This window comes from Mirounga angustirostris, unplaced genomic scaffold, assembly GCF_029215605.1.
Source record: "Mirounga angustirostris isolate CCGP_5_RB_7025 unplaced genomic scaffold, mMirAng1.0.hap1 SCAF_5, whole genome shotgun sequence".
Taxonomy (NCBI): domain Eukaryota; kingdom Metazoa; phylum Chordata; class Mammalia; order Carnivora; family Phocidae; genus Mirounga; species Mirounga angustirostris.
Window position 1 is genome coordinate 179,880,230 of NW_026991713.1, and position 17,211 is coordinate 179,897,440.

Genomic DNA, 17,211 nt, shown 5'->3' on the forward strand with positions numbered 1-17,211 from the left:
ACAAAAATAGCCACAGAGTGTAATCCTTCTCTGATAGAGCAACAGGCTTCCATTTTTAAGATGTTCTGACTGGACCCAAGGATTCTGATACCTGCTCAAGTTCACTCAGGCAGGACTCCACCCCACAGGGTCTGGAGTTTATAACATCCAATCCCACAGACTCTAAAAAGTCACCAGAACTGATGGGGGCACACTCTCCTCCTGGCATGCACCCCTCTGTCCATACACCCATCATTCCTCAGCACCAGTGAAGTCCTTAGAGCTCATGAGACTCAGTCCCCTGCGAGGGCTAGGGCAGGACCTGCTCATTTTTATGCGTCACTAGGATGCTGGCAGAGGGCAGGTGCTCAGAAATGCCTGAGACCTGGCCTGGACACCCGCTGGGCCACCAGCAGCGGGGCAGGTGGGGCCGGCCGAGCTCCAGCCTGCTGAGCCTGACTTTCCCAGGCAGGCTCCCACACAGACACCCAGGCAGGTCACACATCCCAGGTGCTTTAGCAATAGGCCAAAGTGTTTTATCCAAACTACAAAGAACACACACGATTCCAGCTTCTAACTGAAACATTATCACCTGCAATAATGCAGAGGGGTTCCTGAAGGTAAGGGTGACCCTGGGGCAACCGAGGGCTGTCATGGACGCATATGACAATGGATCATGACATAACCCTAGCTGGTACTCTTCCACTCCAATGGTGCACACAGGAGGATGGGGTGGGCCTTTCTGGGGAAGCTACCTTAGCCAGCCACACCGGGACACCCCCTTTTCATGTCCTCAGACATGTCCTGGAGACCCGAGGTGACAGAGCTCCAGAGGGAGAATTCCAGGAGCTACACCGCCCATGTTCTGCGCCCCCATGTCCCCTAGGTGAGCTCTGTCTCTCTCCTGCCCTGCTTCCCCATCTGTGAGATGGAGGTCATCACAGTCTCCTCTGCATGGAAGGACCACACAGACCAAATGGGTCAATTCAGGCAAAGCACTTAGAGGAAGTTACTTCCAGGTGGCCACTCACCATGTAGCTCAGGGACCTGGCACTGAGTAGGCACAGGAGTTGCTGGATGTTTCTATAAGTTACAAAGCAGTGAGGACCTCACCTTCTGCACAGAGCATGGTGGGATCCTGACACAGCCCTGGGCTGCAAGTGGCCCAGCCCCTGAAGTCCCAGCAAACATCCACAGAGCCCAGGACCACGAGGGCCCGAGAGCTGATGCAGACGCAGGAAGGTGGCGCATGACTTCCCTGCCCGCTTACGGTAAGGAACTTTGTGGTCGCCCAGCATCAGCGTGCAAGGTGGTGGGCGGCAGCCAGACTGGATTTGAAACCCTACCTCAATCAGCCCTGGAAATTGTACAGGGCAAACCAAGTGCCACTGGGAAGAAATGGAAACAAAAATAGTTTCAACAATGCAGTGCACTTGTTTTGGAAAATCAAGTAACAAGAAATAGTTGCAGCCCCAAATTTTGGGAAAGCCTGTCACCAAAGAGAAAGCAATCAGCTGAAGACTTCCTCCGTCTTCTGTGGAAATGCCAACTCTTACCACCTAGGGTCAGGGCACCAAACATTCATGTCTTAAGCTCAACAGATACAAGCTATTCCGCAGTTAGTTATATACAGAGAGCTATTTACAGAGACCTGTCGATCCAGAATTATACTATTTACAGGGACCCATCGATTCACAGTTACACTGTTTACAGGGACTCATCAATACACAGTTACGCTATTTATAGAGAGCTATCAATACAAAGTTATACTGTTTATAGGAAGTTATTGATACACATTTATACTATTTACAGGGACTCAGTGATACACAGTTATGCTTTTAAAGGGAGCTATCGATACAGAGTTATACTATTTATAGGGACCTATCAATACTTACACTATTTACAGGGACCCATCGATACACAGTTATGCTGTCTACAGGGAGCTATTGATACAAAGTTGTACTATTTACAGGGAGCTATGGATATACAGTTATACTATTTACAGGGACCCATCGATACACAGTTATGCTATTTACAGGAAGCTATCGATACTTACACTATTTACAGGGACCCATCGATACACAGTTATGCTGTTTACGGGGACCTATCGATACACAGTTATGCTGTCTACAGGGAGCTATTGATACAAAGTTGTACTATTTACAGGGAGCTATGGATATACAGTTATACTATTTACAAGTGCCTATCAATACTTAAGACTATTTACAGGGACCTATGGATACACAGTTACACTATTTACAGGGACCCATCGATACACAGTTATGCTATTTACAGAGACCTATCGATACAGAATTATACTATTTACAGGGACCCATCGATTCACAGTTACACTGTTTACAGGGACTCATCAATACACAGTTACGCTGTTTATAGAGAGCTATCAATACAAAGTTATACTGTTTATAGGAAGTTATTGATACACATTTATACTATTTACAGGGACTCAGTGATACACAGTTATGCTTTTAAAGGGAGCTATCGATACAGAGTTATACTATTTATAGGGACCTATCAATACTTACACTATTTACAGGGACCCATCGATACACAGTTATGCTGTCTACAGGGAGCTATTGATACAAAGTTGTACTATTTACAGGGAGCTATGGATATACAGTTATACTATTTACAGGGACCCATCGATACACAGTTATGCTATTTACAGGAAGCTATCGATACTTACACTATTTACAGGGACCCATCGATACACAGTTATGCTGTTTACGGGGACCTATCGATACACAGTTATGCTGTCTACAGGGAGCTATTGATACAAAGTTGTACTATTTACAGGGAGCTATGGATATACAGTTATACTATTTACAAGTGCCTATCAATACTTAAGACTATTTACAGGGACCTATGGATACACAGTTACACTATTTACAGGGACCCATCGATACACAGTTATGCTATTTACAGAGACCTATCGATACAGAATTATACTATTTACAGGGACCCATCGATTCACAGTTACACTGTTTACAGGGACTCATCAATACACAGTTACGCTGTTTATAGAGAGCTATCAATACAAAGTTACACTGTTTATAGGGAGCTATCGATACACATTTATACTATTTACAGGGACTCAGTTATACACAGTTATACTTTTACAGGGAACTATTGATACAGAGTTATACTATTTATAGGGACCTATCAATACTTATCCTATTTACGGGGACCCATCGATACACAGTTATGCTGTCTACAGGGAGCTATTGATACAAAGTTATACTATTTACAGGGAGCTATGGATACACAGTTATACTATTTACAAGTGCCTATCAATACTTAAGACTATTTACAGGGACCTATGGATACACAGTTACACTATTTACAGGGACCCATCGATACACAGTTATGCTGTTTACGGGGACCTATCGATACACAGTTATACTATTTACAAGGAGCTATCGATACTTATACTATTTACAGGGATCCATTGGTTCACAGTTACACTGTTTACAGGGACCCATCAATACACAGTTACACTGTTTATAGGGAGCTATCGATACACATTTATACTATTTACAGGGACTCAGTGATACACAGTTATACTTTTACAGAGAACTATCGATACAGAGTTATACTATTTATAGGGACCTATCAATACTTACCCTATTTACGGGGACCCATCGATACACAGTTATGCTGTTTACGGGGACCCATCGATACACAGTTATGCTGTTTACGGGGACCCATCGATACACAGTTATGCTGTCTACAGGGAGCTTTGACATAACTAAGCTATTTACAGGGAGCTCCTGATTGATATGTGGTAATGCTGTTTATAGAAAGCTGTCAGTACGTAGTTACTACACTACTTTGAGGAAAACCATTTCATCTGCAATACAAGGGAGCCCCTGTCTTCGCTGCCCCTGCTCTACCTCAAGCAAGCTGAGACACTGTCCCAGTCAGGGCAATGCTGTTGTTTTTCACTGGAATCCATTCTGGGCCTCACTTCCTGCAGCCAGGTCTCTTGTGAGTGCTGACCTGCCACTCTGCCTTCTCCTCCCTTGGCAGAGCCCAGTTCTGCTCTGGGTCCCCGCCTCCCATGCTGCGACATGCTGGCCCACCCAGCTGGCCCTGACGTGAACGGACAGACTGGCTCTTGGGTGGAGGAGGGTCCCTTTGGCTCTGCCTGTACCCTGTTACAGCTCAGGGTGACATGCTGAGGATGAACCCTGGCAAGCAAGGCGAAGCAGACATCCTAGGACGTCACCTGGACGCCACCCTGGACCCTGGTGCAAGACACCACAGACACGCACCTGAGTGGGGCCTTCTGTCCTGGCCCCTAAAGCCCCGAGGGGTACCAGCATCTTGCTGAGAGGCACGCCCAGTCCCGAAGAGGAGCCAAGACCACTTCCTCTAACCCCTCTGCCTCTTCAGGACTCCCAGAGCAGGTGCTAAACGGCTCTAAACCTTCTGTGGATGAACAGGTATCGCAACCCTTCCAGTCCATATGTGCACACGTGCCCGCAGGCAAAACTGCATCGTGAGCCCCAAAGTTGAATCTTATGGCATGTAAGTAGACAAGCTGTCAATAAGCACATGAAAATATGCTCAACATCACTAATCATGAGAGAAATAGAAGTCAAAACCACAATGAGACACCATTTCACACCCATTAGAACGGCTATAAATTAACGAAAATCAGAAAATAAGTGTTAGGAGAATCTAGAGGAATTGAAGCCCTTATGCATTGTTGCTGGGCATTTAAGACGGTCCAGTCACTGTGGAGAATGGTTTGGTGGCTCTTCAATAAGCTAACGGCAGAGCTGCTACGGGCCCAGCAATCCTATTCCTTGGTCTACACCCCACGCCCAAAAGAAGGGACGCTGGCCTCAGAGACCTGCACCTTCATGTTCAAGTAGCACTATTCACAGCAGCCGAGAGGTGGCAACAACGCAGGTGTCTGTTCGTGGATGAAGGGGCGCACCAAATACGGCCCATCCACACCACGCATGCCACTCTGCCTTAGAAAGGAAGGGAGCCCTGCTGCGTGCTCCAGCATGCGTGAGCCTCAAGCACATCGCACTCAGGGGAGGAGGTCTGTCACAACGGTCACTTACGGATTCTGCTTCTGTGAAGTAGCCTCAGCAGACAGTCATGCAGAAAGAGGCTATCGGAAGTGGGGGGCAGGGAGGAATGGGGAGTCACTGCTCAATTCTGCTTGGGATGCTAAGAAAGTTTTGGTTGGTGGCAATGGTCGCATTACATTGTGAATGTACTTAATGCACTAAACTCTATCTCAAAAATGGTTGAAATGGCAAATTTTACATTATGTACCTTTTACCAAATACTTTGAAAATAATGTAATGTTGGGGCGCCTGGGTGGCTCAGTTGTTAAGCGTCTGCCTTTGGCTCAGGTCATGATCCCAGGGTCCTGGGATCAAGCCCTGCATCGGGCTCCCTGCTAGGCGGGGAGCCTGCTTCTCCCTCTGCCTCTGCCTCTCTCTCTCTCTGCCTCTCATGAATAAATTAAAAAAAATAATAAAAAAACATAAAAAAAAAAAAATAAAAAAACCAAAGTACCTTGGAAGAAAACTCAAGTGTGCCTGTGGCTGGGAGGCCAGATAGTGCCAGAGAAGAGTCTCTGGTGTCACCGGACCTGGGCCCAGAAGCTAGCTCCAGCTGGGCAACCTTGAGCAGGTAACATAACCTCCCAACTGCAGGGGACGTGCAAGCTGCTGATGTGAAGGATGAAATGAGATGGTGTGTGGACAGCAGGACGGGCAGGCACACACGTGCTTCATGCACGGAGCCAACACTTCTACCATCAAGACAGCAGAAGCCACGCCCCACCACACCACCACACCACCAACTTTTCAGTCCTTGGCCACCTCAGGACACTTCATGTCCCGCCGGCCATAAGGCAGGGGCACTTTATAAGCACTCCGGAGGACTTCTGCCGACTACCACTGCTCCTCCCACCCCATGTCGCCAGAAGCACACGCTCCCGCTTCACTTGGCTCCTCCCCGGGGAGGGGGCCTGCCCACTGGGGCCTTCGCTCTGCTCCTCGTTGTCGGGGTTTGTGAAGTTCTATGAGTACATGTGGCCTCAGATCCATGACACAGCCTCTAAGCTGACTTCTGCCAACACAAAAGCCAGTATTCTGATCTCTGTCTGTCTCTCTGTGGGTCCCAAGGCCCCACAGAGTGATTACCCTGATCCATCCTTCCCTCCCAGGTTGGGTACCCCAACCACTGTGTCTTGTCAGGCAAATCTGCCTTGGTGGATCGGCATATTAAAGACGCCTCTGAAACTGCTGTATACACGGTTAGACTGTTGTCCGAAGAGGAAATAGTCCTCTTCCATATTCCTCACAATTAAGAATAATGAATATATTAAAACAATTCCACTCTCTCCAGTTTCTCAGAGACATGAACTAAGAACACCTTGTGACTGAAATAAAGATAAATGACAAAAGACATTTGGTGTAACAGGCTAATAGTTTTAAAAAAGAAAAAGGAGTGAGTTACAAATAGCATGCTTTTGGTGAAGAGGAGGGACCACCCAGAGGAGAAACTCCTGTTACCTGGGGGACATCATCGAAGAGCCTCTGAGCAAAGTGAGGAAGCACATCGTCTACCGACTTGCCGCTGCCGAACTGGATCACGGTGCCCGTGGCCTCAATGACAGCCACCCGCACCTTCCAGTGCTGGTGGGAGATGCTCTGCATCAGGGGGCCGATCAAGGACTCCGACTGCATGTGGAAGTGGTCTGTGAGACAGAGGAGGGCACAGTTACCAGGCCTGCTCCCCGAGGGCCTTGGCCCAGCCCAGCACCGTGGACTCCCAAGAGGACAGGCCACCTGTGCCTTGGAACTTCCTCTCCCCACCCAGGTCCCTGCTGCAGGCACGGCACTTGGCTCAGGCCTGCCTAGCATAGGTTTGTACTCCTGGCTCCGGGAGAGGCACAGGACAGGCAGGGGACCCTAACAGCACCAAAGCAAAAAGGCTGGGGGCTTGACCCCATCTCAGCTGGAGGCAGAAGCTGTGAGGGAGAGTCTGAAGCTGATGACAGTGGCCCTGGGTGCCTGAGAGGGATCAAGTCTAGAGGACACTGTGAAAGTCCCCACATTGGGTGTGCCTGAAGCCAGACACCTGGGCCAACATTGCTTTGGGCAAGGCCATTCCACTTCCTATTTGTAAGGGCCTCCCAGAAAGTCGGAACCAGAATGTCTCTGATAGTCCTGGTCTGGGCGTTCTAACCTCAGTTCTGCCGCTGCTTGAGACCCATCCAAAAGATGGCTATTTCAGAGATGCTTTGGTTGACTTCTTTAACCCTGAGGTCCTCAGATCAAGGCAGGATATTAATCTACCTCTTCCCAGTGTGATGGGGATCCAAGAGAGGCCCCTCACCAAGAGAGGGCAGAGCAGGGAGATGATTTTGAGAAGGGAGATACTTCAAGCAGAGGCAACAGTCCTTCACTCAACAATCGGCGGGCACGTGGGCTGTGGGCAGGTATCTTGCTATGTGCAAGGCACACTGTCCTACACTTCCCAAACTTATAATCTAGTGAGGGAACATGCAAAGGCTGGAAGGCATGAGAAGCAGTCAATCTGGCTGATGCAGAGACCAGGGAGTGAAGTGGCTGGGGGGAGGGTCAATGAGAAATGTGTTAAAAGCTTGTAATTCCCAACGGCTGTGTCCAGCCCAAGCCTCACCCCCAGTTCTGCTAGAATTCTGCAGTATTTGAACCCAAACTTATGACTCACAATGGAAATCTCGACAGTCCCTAATGGGAAGGGCCAAAAGGAAGCCCCGTTCCTTTGTCTCCTGTCCACCAACACCTCCTTCTCCCTCATCCCTCACCCAATTCAACAGGAAATCCTGCCAGCTCCATGTTCAACATGAATCCATTTTCCTCCATCTCTATTAGCAGACTGTTCACCCCTACTCAAGTCCAAGCTAACCATCATCTAAATATGGATTAATTATGACCCCAACTGACCTCATTTCTTCTTGCCATCTTGGTAATCAATTCTCCATGAGCACCAGAGTGATCTTTTAAAAATCTGAATCTACGCCTCTGGAGCCCCTTCTCCACACCCTCCACTGGCTCTCCCCTGGCTTTAATCATTTCAAAGCCCCAGCAGCTCCCTACTGCCCGCCCTCCTTCCCTCCAGCCACCTTGACCTCCTTTTTGCTCCTCAGATCTGCCAAGCTTATTTCTCAAAAGCAGTTTCCTCCTGACAACCGATCACTGATCTTCAACCTCAACGTTCTGTCCTACAGGAAGCCTTCCCAACGGGACTAAGGAGAGGCCTCCTGCCATCGCAAATCCCAGACTGAGGCAGCAAGGAGAGGTAAGCGGGGCAAGATCCTGCAGAAATGGCTACTCAGAAAAAGGGACCGTCCTGAATAGATGAGTTTTTTAAATAACGGAAGTGGATTAAAGGAAAGCAGGAGAGAAGCGGCCTCTCTCCATTGAAGACAGCCGTCCAACCCAGAGGGAAGACAGGTAGAGTCTGCCGAGAAAGGGGGATGAGAAGTTAAATACCGCAGCGGTGTTTCTCAGCCTGCAACCGCAACCGCCCGGATTGGTCACCCCGGCGGGGGGCAGTTACCGAAACGCACCGCATCCCAGGCCCTTTGAGCAATTTCGGCGGCGGTTTCCCGGATCTGCATTTTGAGAACCAGCGGATCTCAGGGGCGGCGCTGCCTCCGGGTCCAGGAGGGGCCTCCACCTCCCGCACCCCGTCCCGACCCCCGCGAGAGGCCAGCACCTGGCGTCGCGCGCGCCAGGCCCGCGGCGCACTCGCAGCCCTCGCGGCGCACGGCGGCGAACGGGTCGAGCAGCGCGCCGCGCAGCGCGCGCACCGCGTCGTCCAGGTGGGGCGCGAGCGCGGGGCCGCCCAGGCGCACGGCCAGGCCGAGCAGCTGCACGAGCGCCAGGCGCAGCTCCTCGCAGGCCTCGGGCGGCCGGCCGCGCGCCGACTCGGGTCCCGCCAGGCGCGCGGCGAGCGCGGGCAGCAGGCGCGGCAGGGCGTCGCGGGGCCGCGCGGCGCGGCGCAGGCCCAGGCCCAGCAGGTGCGCGGCCAGCGCGCGGCAGCCTTCGGCCGGGTCCGCCAAGCGGCGCAGCAGGCGCGGCAGCAGCAGGCGCGCCCACGGGCCCTGGAAGGCGGCGGGCGCCTCGGGCCGCGCCGCCTCGAGCGCGCGCCGCAGCGCCTCGAGCGCGCGCCGCCGGGCCTCCTTGCTGTCGGCCTCCAGCCCGGGCAGCAGGCGGCTCAGGGCGCGGCTCAGCCCCGCCGCCTCGGCCGCCTCAGACGTCCCGGCCGCGTCGGTCGGGCCCGGGGGCGCCTCCGCCGCCGCCGCCGCCGCCGCCGCCATCTTCCGCGCGTCGCCCGTCGCCCGGGGAGACCGGCGCTTTCACGACGGCCGCGGTGCGGATTGCGGCTCGTCTTCCGGTTGGCTCCGAGCACAACTTTATTGGCAGCTCCGGGCGCGGACAGGACACTTCCGGGCGGGTTGGGGGCGGGGAGCCGGAACCGCCGGGGCCGGACGGGCGACGCGAGCTGCGACTCTGAAGTGCGCGGTCCTCGGCGCGCGAGTGGCGGACGCATTCGCTGTAGACAGGTGAGGCTTGCCCGTGAAACGCCGACCCAGGCGACTGGCAGGGCTGGTGACAGTTGACTCCGCGGGGGCGGGGCGGGGAGGGGCGTAGGGGGGTGGCCGCGGGGGCGAAGGCCCTGGGGTGGGGGAGCGGCGTTGTTGCACTGTGTCCCCCGAAGTTCCTATATCGGAATCCCAACCCCAGGGCTTCAGAACGTGACCTTATTTGGAGATGGGGCCCTTACAGGGCTCGTCGAGTTGGGAGTAGGTCGCTGGGGGCGCCTAGTCCACTGTGACGGTGCCCTTCTAAAGGGCGGGCTTTGGAGGGGCGCGCGGCACACAGGGAGACGCCGTGACCGCGGATGTCGGTCTGCAGGCCAGGGGAGCGTATTGCAAACCCCGGAGGCACCAGCCCCGCGACCCCTTGATCTCGGACCTCCGGCCTCCAGACTGAGGAAGTCAGCGCCCGGTCTGCCCCGGGAACTGCTGCCCGGAGCATCCTGATGCTGTTCCAGGAGGCGAAGAGAAGCTCCTCGTGGCGGGAGCGGGGGTGGGAGCGGAGGCGGGCGGGTCAGGCCACCGGGGCCTTTCTGTTAACAGGGACTGGAGGAAGGTTTCTGGGTGGGGAAGTGGGCCCCATCAGGTTTGCGTGTTTACCAGACCACTTTGGCTGCTGTGGAAGAGGAGGTGGGGAGAAGGGCTCAAGGCTCTTTGAAGGCTGAGGTTCTGCTCAAGGTGGGGAACAGCAAACACGCAACATGGGGAGGCTTCCTGCCCCAGGAAGAGATGGTGCAGACTCACTGCTCCTTGCCCCTTCCTCCGGGTACCCCTGAGTACCTTGCCGGTAATTCAGCTGTGGATGGGCGAGGGGCTCTGACTGCTGCAGGGAGACTGGCTGGCTGAGGTCCTCGGGGCTGGGTGGTGGCGGCACAGTGGGTTCCCTGGGTTTTCCTGTTCTCTCTTACAGCTTCCCAGAACAGGTGCCGGAGAGGTCTGCAACCCGAGCCAGAACTGCCTGCAGGCCCCTGGGAGTGTCATTAAAGTAGTCCGTGATGTTGGCTGCCTCGACGTCCATGGAGCGTAGCCACTAGGCCTGCAGGGCTTTGGACCAACACCCGTCCCTGCCGTGAGCACATGCCCTAGGTAAAGCCTGCAGTCACAGTAAGTGAAGTTCCTGATGTGACTCTCCTATAGCCCTTGTGGTAAGCACGTCCCCCTGCTGCCCAGGGCCCACCCCTGTGCGCCTCTTACATAAGGCCCCTGCAAAGCTTACCAAAGCCCCACTCTTTTGGTTTGAATCGACCGATCCAGCCTTAGCCCAGAAACCCCAAAGCACTCCATCCACAGACCCTCTCTCTGCCTACACCCTGCCTTGATCTCCCCATGTGCTGTGCCGTGGACCTTCAGGACCTGTGAGTCATGAGCTTCTCTGTTCCGCTTTCCCACACAGTCTTTGTTGATACCCCAGGCTCCAGCTAACAAATGTTAATTTAACGAAGTCACAGCACAGGCAAGAAAACTGCAAGAAAAGCCACCTCTTTCTGGCCCCAGGACTTGGGAAAGGGGAGACCCAGCAGAGACCTAGCCACACCTCCCCCCCCAGTATGCACCAGCATCGAAGCCCCTGCAGGCCCACCGACTCTTGTAGTGCTCACGGGCAGTTTCCTATGCAGGGGCAGAGTCCATGCAGCCCAGTATCTTCCAGCTTTCCACCTGCTGGCACAGGGAGACCCAGGACCAGCAGGTGCTGCCCCGCTCCCCCAGCAGCCAGAAGAAGAAAGCAGACCAAGAGGGCATTGCCAGGGCCGTGAAATGAAACTCACTGGTACCATGAGCCACAAAAGTAGGCCAGAATCTACATGCTAGACCTAAATAGGGCAATTTTCTGTTAAAATAGTAGATTGCAGTAACACCAGAAGTCTTCTGACATGATATGCAAAATGTTCAGGATACGCTCAAAAATGACTTGTCCTGTCAGGAGCCACAAAAACCACTATTTGGCTGAAATGACAATTAACTGACATAAATCCAGATAGATCAGGTGTTAGAATTATCTGACAAGGATTATAAAGCAGTCATGAAAACGCTTTTAAAAATCGTTTATTATAAAGTCTTGGGGTGCCTGGGTGTCTCAGTCGGTTGAGCATTGACTCTTGCTTTGGCTCAGGTCATGATCTCACGGGTTGTGGGACTGAACCCTGTGTCGGGCTCTGGGCTCAGCCAGGAGTCTGCTTGAGGATTATATCCCTCTGCCCTTCCCCTCCTCTCTCTCGTGCACGTGCACTCTTTCTCTCTCTCACTCTTTCTAAAACAAATAAATATTAAAAAGATGTATTTATGAGGTCTGTTGAAACAAATGAAAAAAAAAAGTCTCAGCAAAGAAGTAAAAACTATAAAAAGAAGCTGGATGGAAATCATAGAACTTAAAATTATAACAGCCAAACTGGTATTGTATCATCAGTGGACACTGATCACCGTACCTTTGGATGGACACAACAGCAGAGGGGAGACAAGGGGATAGAATCAGGGAACTTGAAAGTAAAACAATAGTGTTTACTCCATCTAAGTGACAGATCAAATGGACCAGACAGAAGGAAAAGCTGAGAGACCTGCAGGGCAGTGATTTGTGTCACCAGGGTTCTAGAACAAGAGGAGGAAGAATGTGGGCTGAAGAGATATTTAAAGAAATAATGGCTGAAAACTCCCCAAATTTGGCAAATGACATAAACCCGCAGATTAAAGAAGCTGAGCAAGCCCTGAATAAGATAAGACCTCTAAAAACCCAGACACATCATAGTTAAACTTTTGGCAACTAAAGACAGAAGAAAAAATGCTAGACATAGCTAGAGAGAAACAATGCATCACCTGTGGAGGGACACCAACGTGGATGACAGCAGGTGTCTCATCCTAAGTCGCAGAGGTCGGAAGGAAGTGGCACATTGTTCAAGTGTTGAAAGAGAAATGAATCCCACCAACGGAATCATCCTCAAGAATGAGGGAGGAATAAAGATATTTTCAGACAGAGGCCAACAAATAGAATGTGTTGCTAGGAGGCTTGCCCTTGGTGAATGATTAAAGGAAGCTCTCCAAAAGGGAAGAAAGTTGTAACAAGAAGGCAGGGACCCTCAGCAAATGAAGAACAGTAGATTGGGTAAACATGGCAGTAAACATGACTGACCACCTTTCACTTCATAAGTTTCTTGAATCGTAGCTAATGGTTGAAGCAAAAGTAACGACACTGATGTGCTCAGTGTATGTGGAGGAAATATTTCTTTTTTTTTTTTTTAAAGATTTTATTTATTTATGAGAGACAGAGAGAGAGAGAGAGAAGCAGAGGGAGAAGCAAGCTCCCCACTGAGCAGGGAGCCCAATGCGGGACTCGATCCCAGGACCCTGGGATCATGACCTGAGCCGAAGGCAGACGCTTAACCATGTGAGCCACCCAGGCACCTGAGGAAATATTTCTGATAATTATATTTGAGAGATGGGAATAGTGAAGGGATGCAGGTGGCAGTAAGGTTTCTATACTGCACTCGATGTAGTGCAACTTCCATAGCAGGGGACCCCCAGGTGCCACATGTATGTGGTGGTATCTAGAGAATCCGCTAGGAAACTAAACACAGCAGTACAAGCAAAAACATTAAGTGGAATTCCAGAGGCCTGTTGGGAGATCTCATGGGGCACAAGAGAGGGAACAAACACAAATAATGAAATAGTAGATGGAAGCCCTAATCTGTCAATCACTTTATTTTTTATTTATTTACTTTTATTATTTTTTAACAGAGACACAGAGAGAGGGGGAACACAAGCGGGGGAGTGGGAGAGGGAGAAGCAGGCTTCCCGCCAAGCAGGGAGCCCGACGCGGGGCTCGATCCCAGGACCCTGGGACCATGACCTGAGCCGAAGGCAGACGCTTAACGACTGAGCCACCCAGGCGCCCCTATCGATCACTTTAAATGTAAGTAGTGTAAACACACCAGTTAGAAGACCGAGATTGGCAGAGTGAAGAAAAACTATGACCTGACACTACGTTGTCTAATATATGCTAAAACTCACTTCGGCCACAATGACATGGGTGGATTGAAAGTAAAAGGATGGGAGAGGATATATCATATAAACATTAATTTTTAAAAAGCAGATTATAGTAATATCAGCCAAAGTAGACCTCAGAGCAAAGAAAATTTCTTGGAAAAAAGAGGGACATTACCTAATGATGAAGTGATCAATCAGCCAGGAAGATCTAGCCATCCCAAGGATACATGCACCAAATGACAGACGTTCAAAGTATACAGAAGACTTCATATGAGGACTTCCCTACCCATTCTCAGCAATTGCTAGAATTACTAGACAGACACTCAGCAAGGATATAGAAGAACAGCACCATCAACTGACAGGATTAATGGACATTTGTGGAACACTCCACCCAATAATAGCAGAATACATTGTTTTCCAGTGCCCATGGAACATATTCCAGGATAGACCATATCCTGGGCCATAAAACAGCCTTAGTCAATGTAAAGGGTTGAAATCATACAGAGTATGTTCTCTGACAAATGGAATCAAACTGAAAGCAGAGAACAAGGAATGCTTCAGATGTGGAAATTCAACAACACGGTTCTACTCAGAAATACAAAGGAATAAACTGCTGATATAAACAACAGCCTGGCGACTCTAGGGAATTATGCTAAGTCAGACAATCGTTGAAGGGTGACTAGCATGATTCCACTTACATGGCATTCACGAGCTACAGCTCCGTGTTCTCTGGGGTTAGGTGCAGCCATGAAGGTGCCTACAGGGCAGCTACGTGTGGTGACAGTACTTAAGCATCTTGGTGATGGGGGCTACATGGATGCTTAGGTGGTTTTTAAGATTTATTTATTTATTAGAGCGTGAGTGGGGGGAAGGGGCAGAGGGAGAGAGAGTGTGTGCAGAGGGAGAGTGAATCCTCAAGCAGACTCCATGCTGAGTGTGGAGCCCAACTCGGGGCTTGATCTCATGACCCTGAGATCGTGACTTGAGCTGAAACGAAGAGTCAGACACTTCACTGACTGAGCCACCCAGGTGCCCCCAAGTGTTGATTTTTTAACCCAATAGCAAAATACACACACAAATCTGAGCCCAGTAACAGAAAGAGAATAGTGGAGGTTAGAACAGAATCTAGGGAAATAGAAAAACAAACATACAGTAGAGCATATCAATAAAACCAAGAGTTTGTTCTTTTAAAAGTCTAATAAAATAGATAAATCTCTGTCAAGACTGGCAAGGGAAGAAAATGAGAAACCACAAAATAACATATGGAGTGTAAAGGGCTTATCCCTACAGGTTGTGAGCATTAAAACACACCAAAAGGATCATATAAGCCACTTTATCCCTCCCAAAGTGTATGAAATGGAGGATTCCTGGGAAAATGTGATTAACGAAAACTATGTAAGAAGAAATAGGAAGGCAGGAGAGTCTAGTACCTAGTAAAGAAACCGACTCTGTGATTGAAAAGCTTCCCACAATAATGGCTGTAAGCACATGTGCTTTATTAACTGTAAGACATTTAACTAGGAAATAACTCTCATCCTAGACACTTCTCCACAACAGAAAGAGGAACATCTCCCAACCCGTTTTGTGAGGCCAGCATCACAGTGACAGAGACATTACACAAAAGGAATATTATGGATTGACCTCTTTCATTGAACACAGATGCAAAAATCCTAAACAAAGTATTAACTAACTCAATCTGGAAATAAGGAATTTAAAAAGAATACCTTGAGTTTATTCCATGAATACAAGGTTAATTTAATGGAAGAAATTAATGTAATTTACTGCATTAAGAAAAACGGAAGGAGAGAAATCACGGGATCATCTCAACAGGTGCAGAAAGAGCATTTGATGCAACGTACACCTATTCAGGATAACAGCTTAGCGAATGAGGAATAGAAGGCACGACCACAAATATCCCGTAGCTGATGTCCTATGAGATGCAGTGGACAGGTTCCAAAGATGGCCGCTGACGTTTCTCCCATGCCGCACATGTCCAGTGTGAGCTGGCCTGCAGACCCACCTTGGCCCCTGGAACGTGGCAGAAGGGACGCGAGCCATTTCTCTGCCCAGCACTGGAGAGAGCCGGCAGCGCCTCACACCCGTGGGAAGGGCTATCACTAAAAACACAAAAGACAGCAAAACAAAAAACCCACCAGAAAGTGACAAGTATTGGCCAAGACAGGAGTAATTGGAACCTTGCTCACCGCCGGTGGGAAGGTAGAACCGTGCAGCTGCTGGGGAAGACAGCCTGGCAGCTCATCAAAAAATTAAGCCTAGGACTCCCGTACGGCAGCAGTTCCATGTCCTGGTGCGTAGCCAGAAGGTGGCGTGCAGGTACCTGTGTGCCCATGCTCACAGCACCGAGGGTCCACCGTGGGTGATGGCGCAACACGGCGGGGTCCGTCACACGATGGGCTGTAATTTAGCCTTAGGAAGGAAGGAGTGCTGACGCGGGCCGCAACGGGGATGGACCTCAAAAGCACCTCAAAAGCACGGTGCTCAGTGTGCGAAGCCAGACACACAAGACCCCGTATTGTAGATTCTACTTCTGTGAAGTCCCTGATGGTGACACCGTGGCCGGGGCGGTGAGTGTCTTCTGGGAATTCTAGAGGCCAGAGGGAGAGGGCCGAGCCCCCTCAGCGAGTTCGGGGAGGAGCTAGCAGACCCCTCTCCTTCCCCACCTGCTCGAAGCCACAGAGATGCCTCGCTGGAGGAGGCCATGTTCCAACTCTCTAAACTGAGTTTGGACTTTCCATTACTTCCTAGTCCTGGACACTTAGAAAGACTGAGTTGACACTGGGTTTGTATCTTAACATAACCCTAGAACTTTGAATTCTCTGTTTGAGCCAAAATGTGATGGAGCTGTCCAAATGTGTATCTAGAGCAGGAACAGAACTTCCTCCACTGAATAAATACTAAAGAGCCAGGAAGAGCTAAGGAAAAAGTGATTTCCAAGTCTGTTCCGGAGTCTTGCTTGTTCAGTGTTCTGGTGACATATATTTTAAAGTGTGTCATTTAAGTCAGTATGATAAACTGATTTTAGCAGACAGCGTGTAGTTGGTTCATTCATTATCTCATCCAACAAATATTTATGGGGTGTTCGACATTTCTGGGTGTCCTGTGAGGCACGGATACAGCGGTGAGTCAAAGCAGATGCATTTGCTTCTCATGGAGCTGATGGCCGGGAGGGAGGTCATTGATCAAATGTGACAGACGGTGCCCTCGAGCAGTGGGACGTGGAGCGGGGGTGCAGGCGGCTCCAGGAGAGACTCTGGAAGTGGGGTCCGAGGCGCTGGAGCTCAGTAGGCACAGAGGAAGGAAATGCTGGCCTGGGGACGGAGGAGAGGACGGGGAGTGTGGGACCTCGGGTGGCCTGAAGATGTCACTGGCTTTGCCTCTGGACAGGTCTGAGGGGGTGAGTCAGGAGGCAGCGGGAGGGACAGGAGGTGGTGGGGCCTGTGGGCAGGGCCAGAGTTATTTTGCAGAACCTGCAAGATTCGGGGCTGCGGGGGAGGGCGATGTCCGGGGCACTCCGAGTTTCTGGCTTGGGTAACTGCACAGACGGCCCTTCCTTTCCCAGACGCACAAACACGGGGTGGCGGCCAGCCTCGCAGGGC

General features: G+C 50.7%; 2 protein-coding genes across 6 annotated transcripts in view; one reads left to right on the forward strand and one right to left on the reverse strand.

The window, feature by feature from the left end:
• The window catches only part of DNAAF5 (dynein axonemal assembly factor 5), a 50,593-nt gene extending 41,150 nt beyond the window's left edge, over window positions 1–9,443 (reverse strand). Inside the window, exons 1-2 of one of the 2 annotated variants that reach the window (XM_045875954.2) lie at window positions 8,737–9,429; window positions 6,543–6,727 (exon numbers count right to left, since the gene is read on the reverse strand). In XM_045875954.2, coding sequence (XP_045731910.1) covers window positions 6,543–6,727; window positions 8,737–9,340 — 789 coding nt within the window. In that variant the 5' untranslated portion in view covers window positions 9,341–9,429. Of the gene's footprint in view, window positions 1–6,542; window positions 6,728–8,736 lie in introns of both variants that reach the window. The other variant, XM_064593488.1, reaches the window with a different exon arrangement.
• Window positions 9,441–17,211, forward strand: part of PRKAR1B (protein kinase cAMP-dependent type I regulatory subunit beta) — an 88,963-nt gene continuing 81,192 nt past the window's right edge. Inside the window, exons 1-3 of one of the 4 annotated variants that reach the window (XM_054507754.2) lie at window positions 9,441–9,586; window positions 10,530–10,723; window positions 13,346–13,520. The gene's annotated coding sequence lies outside the window, so the exon portion shown is untranslated. The remainder of the gene's footprint in view (window positions 9,587–10,529; window positions 10,724–13,345; window positions 13,521–17,211) is intronic. The other 3 variants (XM_054507755.2, XM_045875959.3, XM_045875955.3) reach the window with 3 other exon arrangements.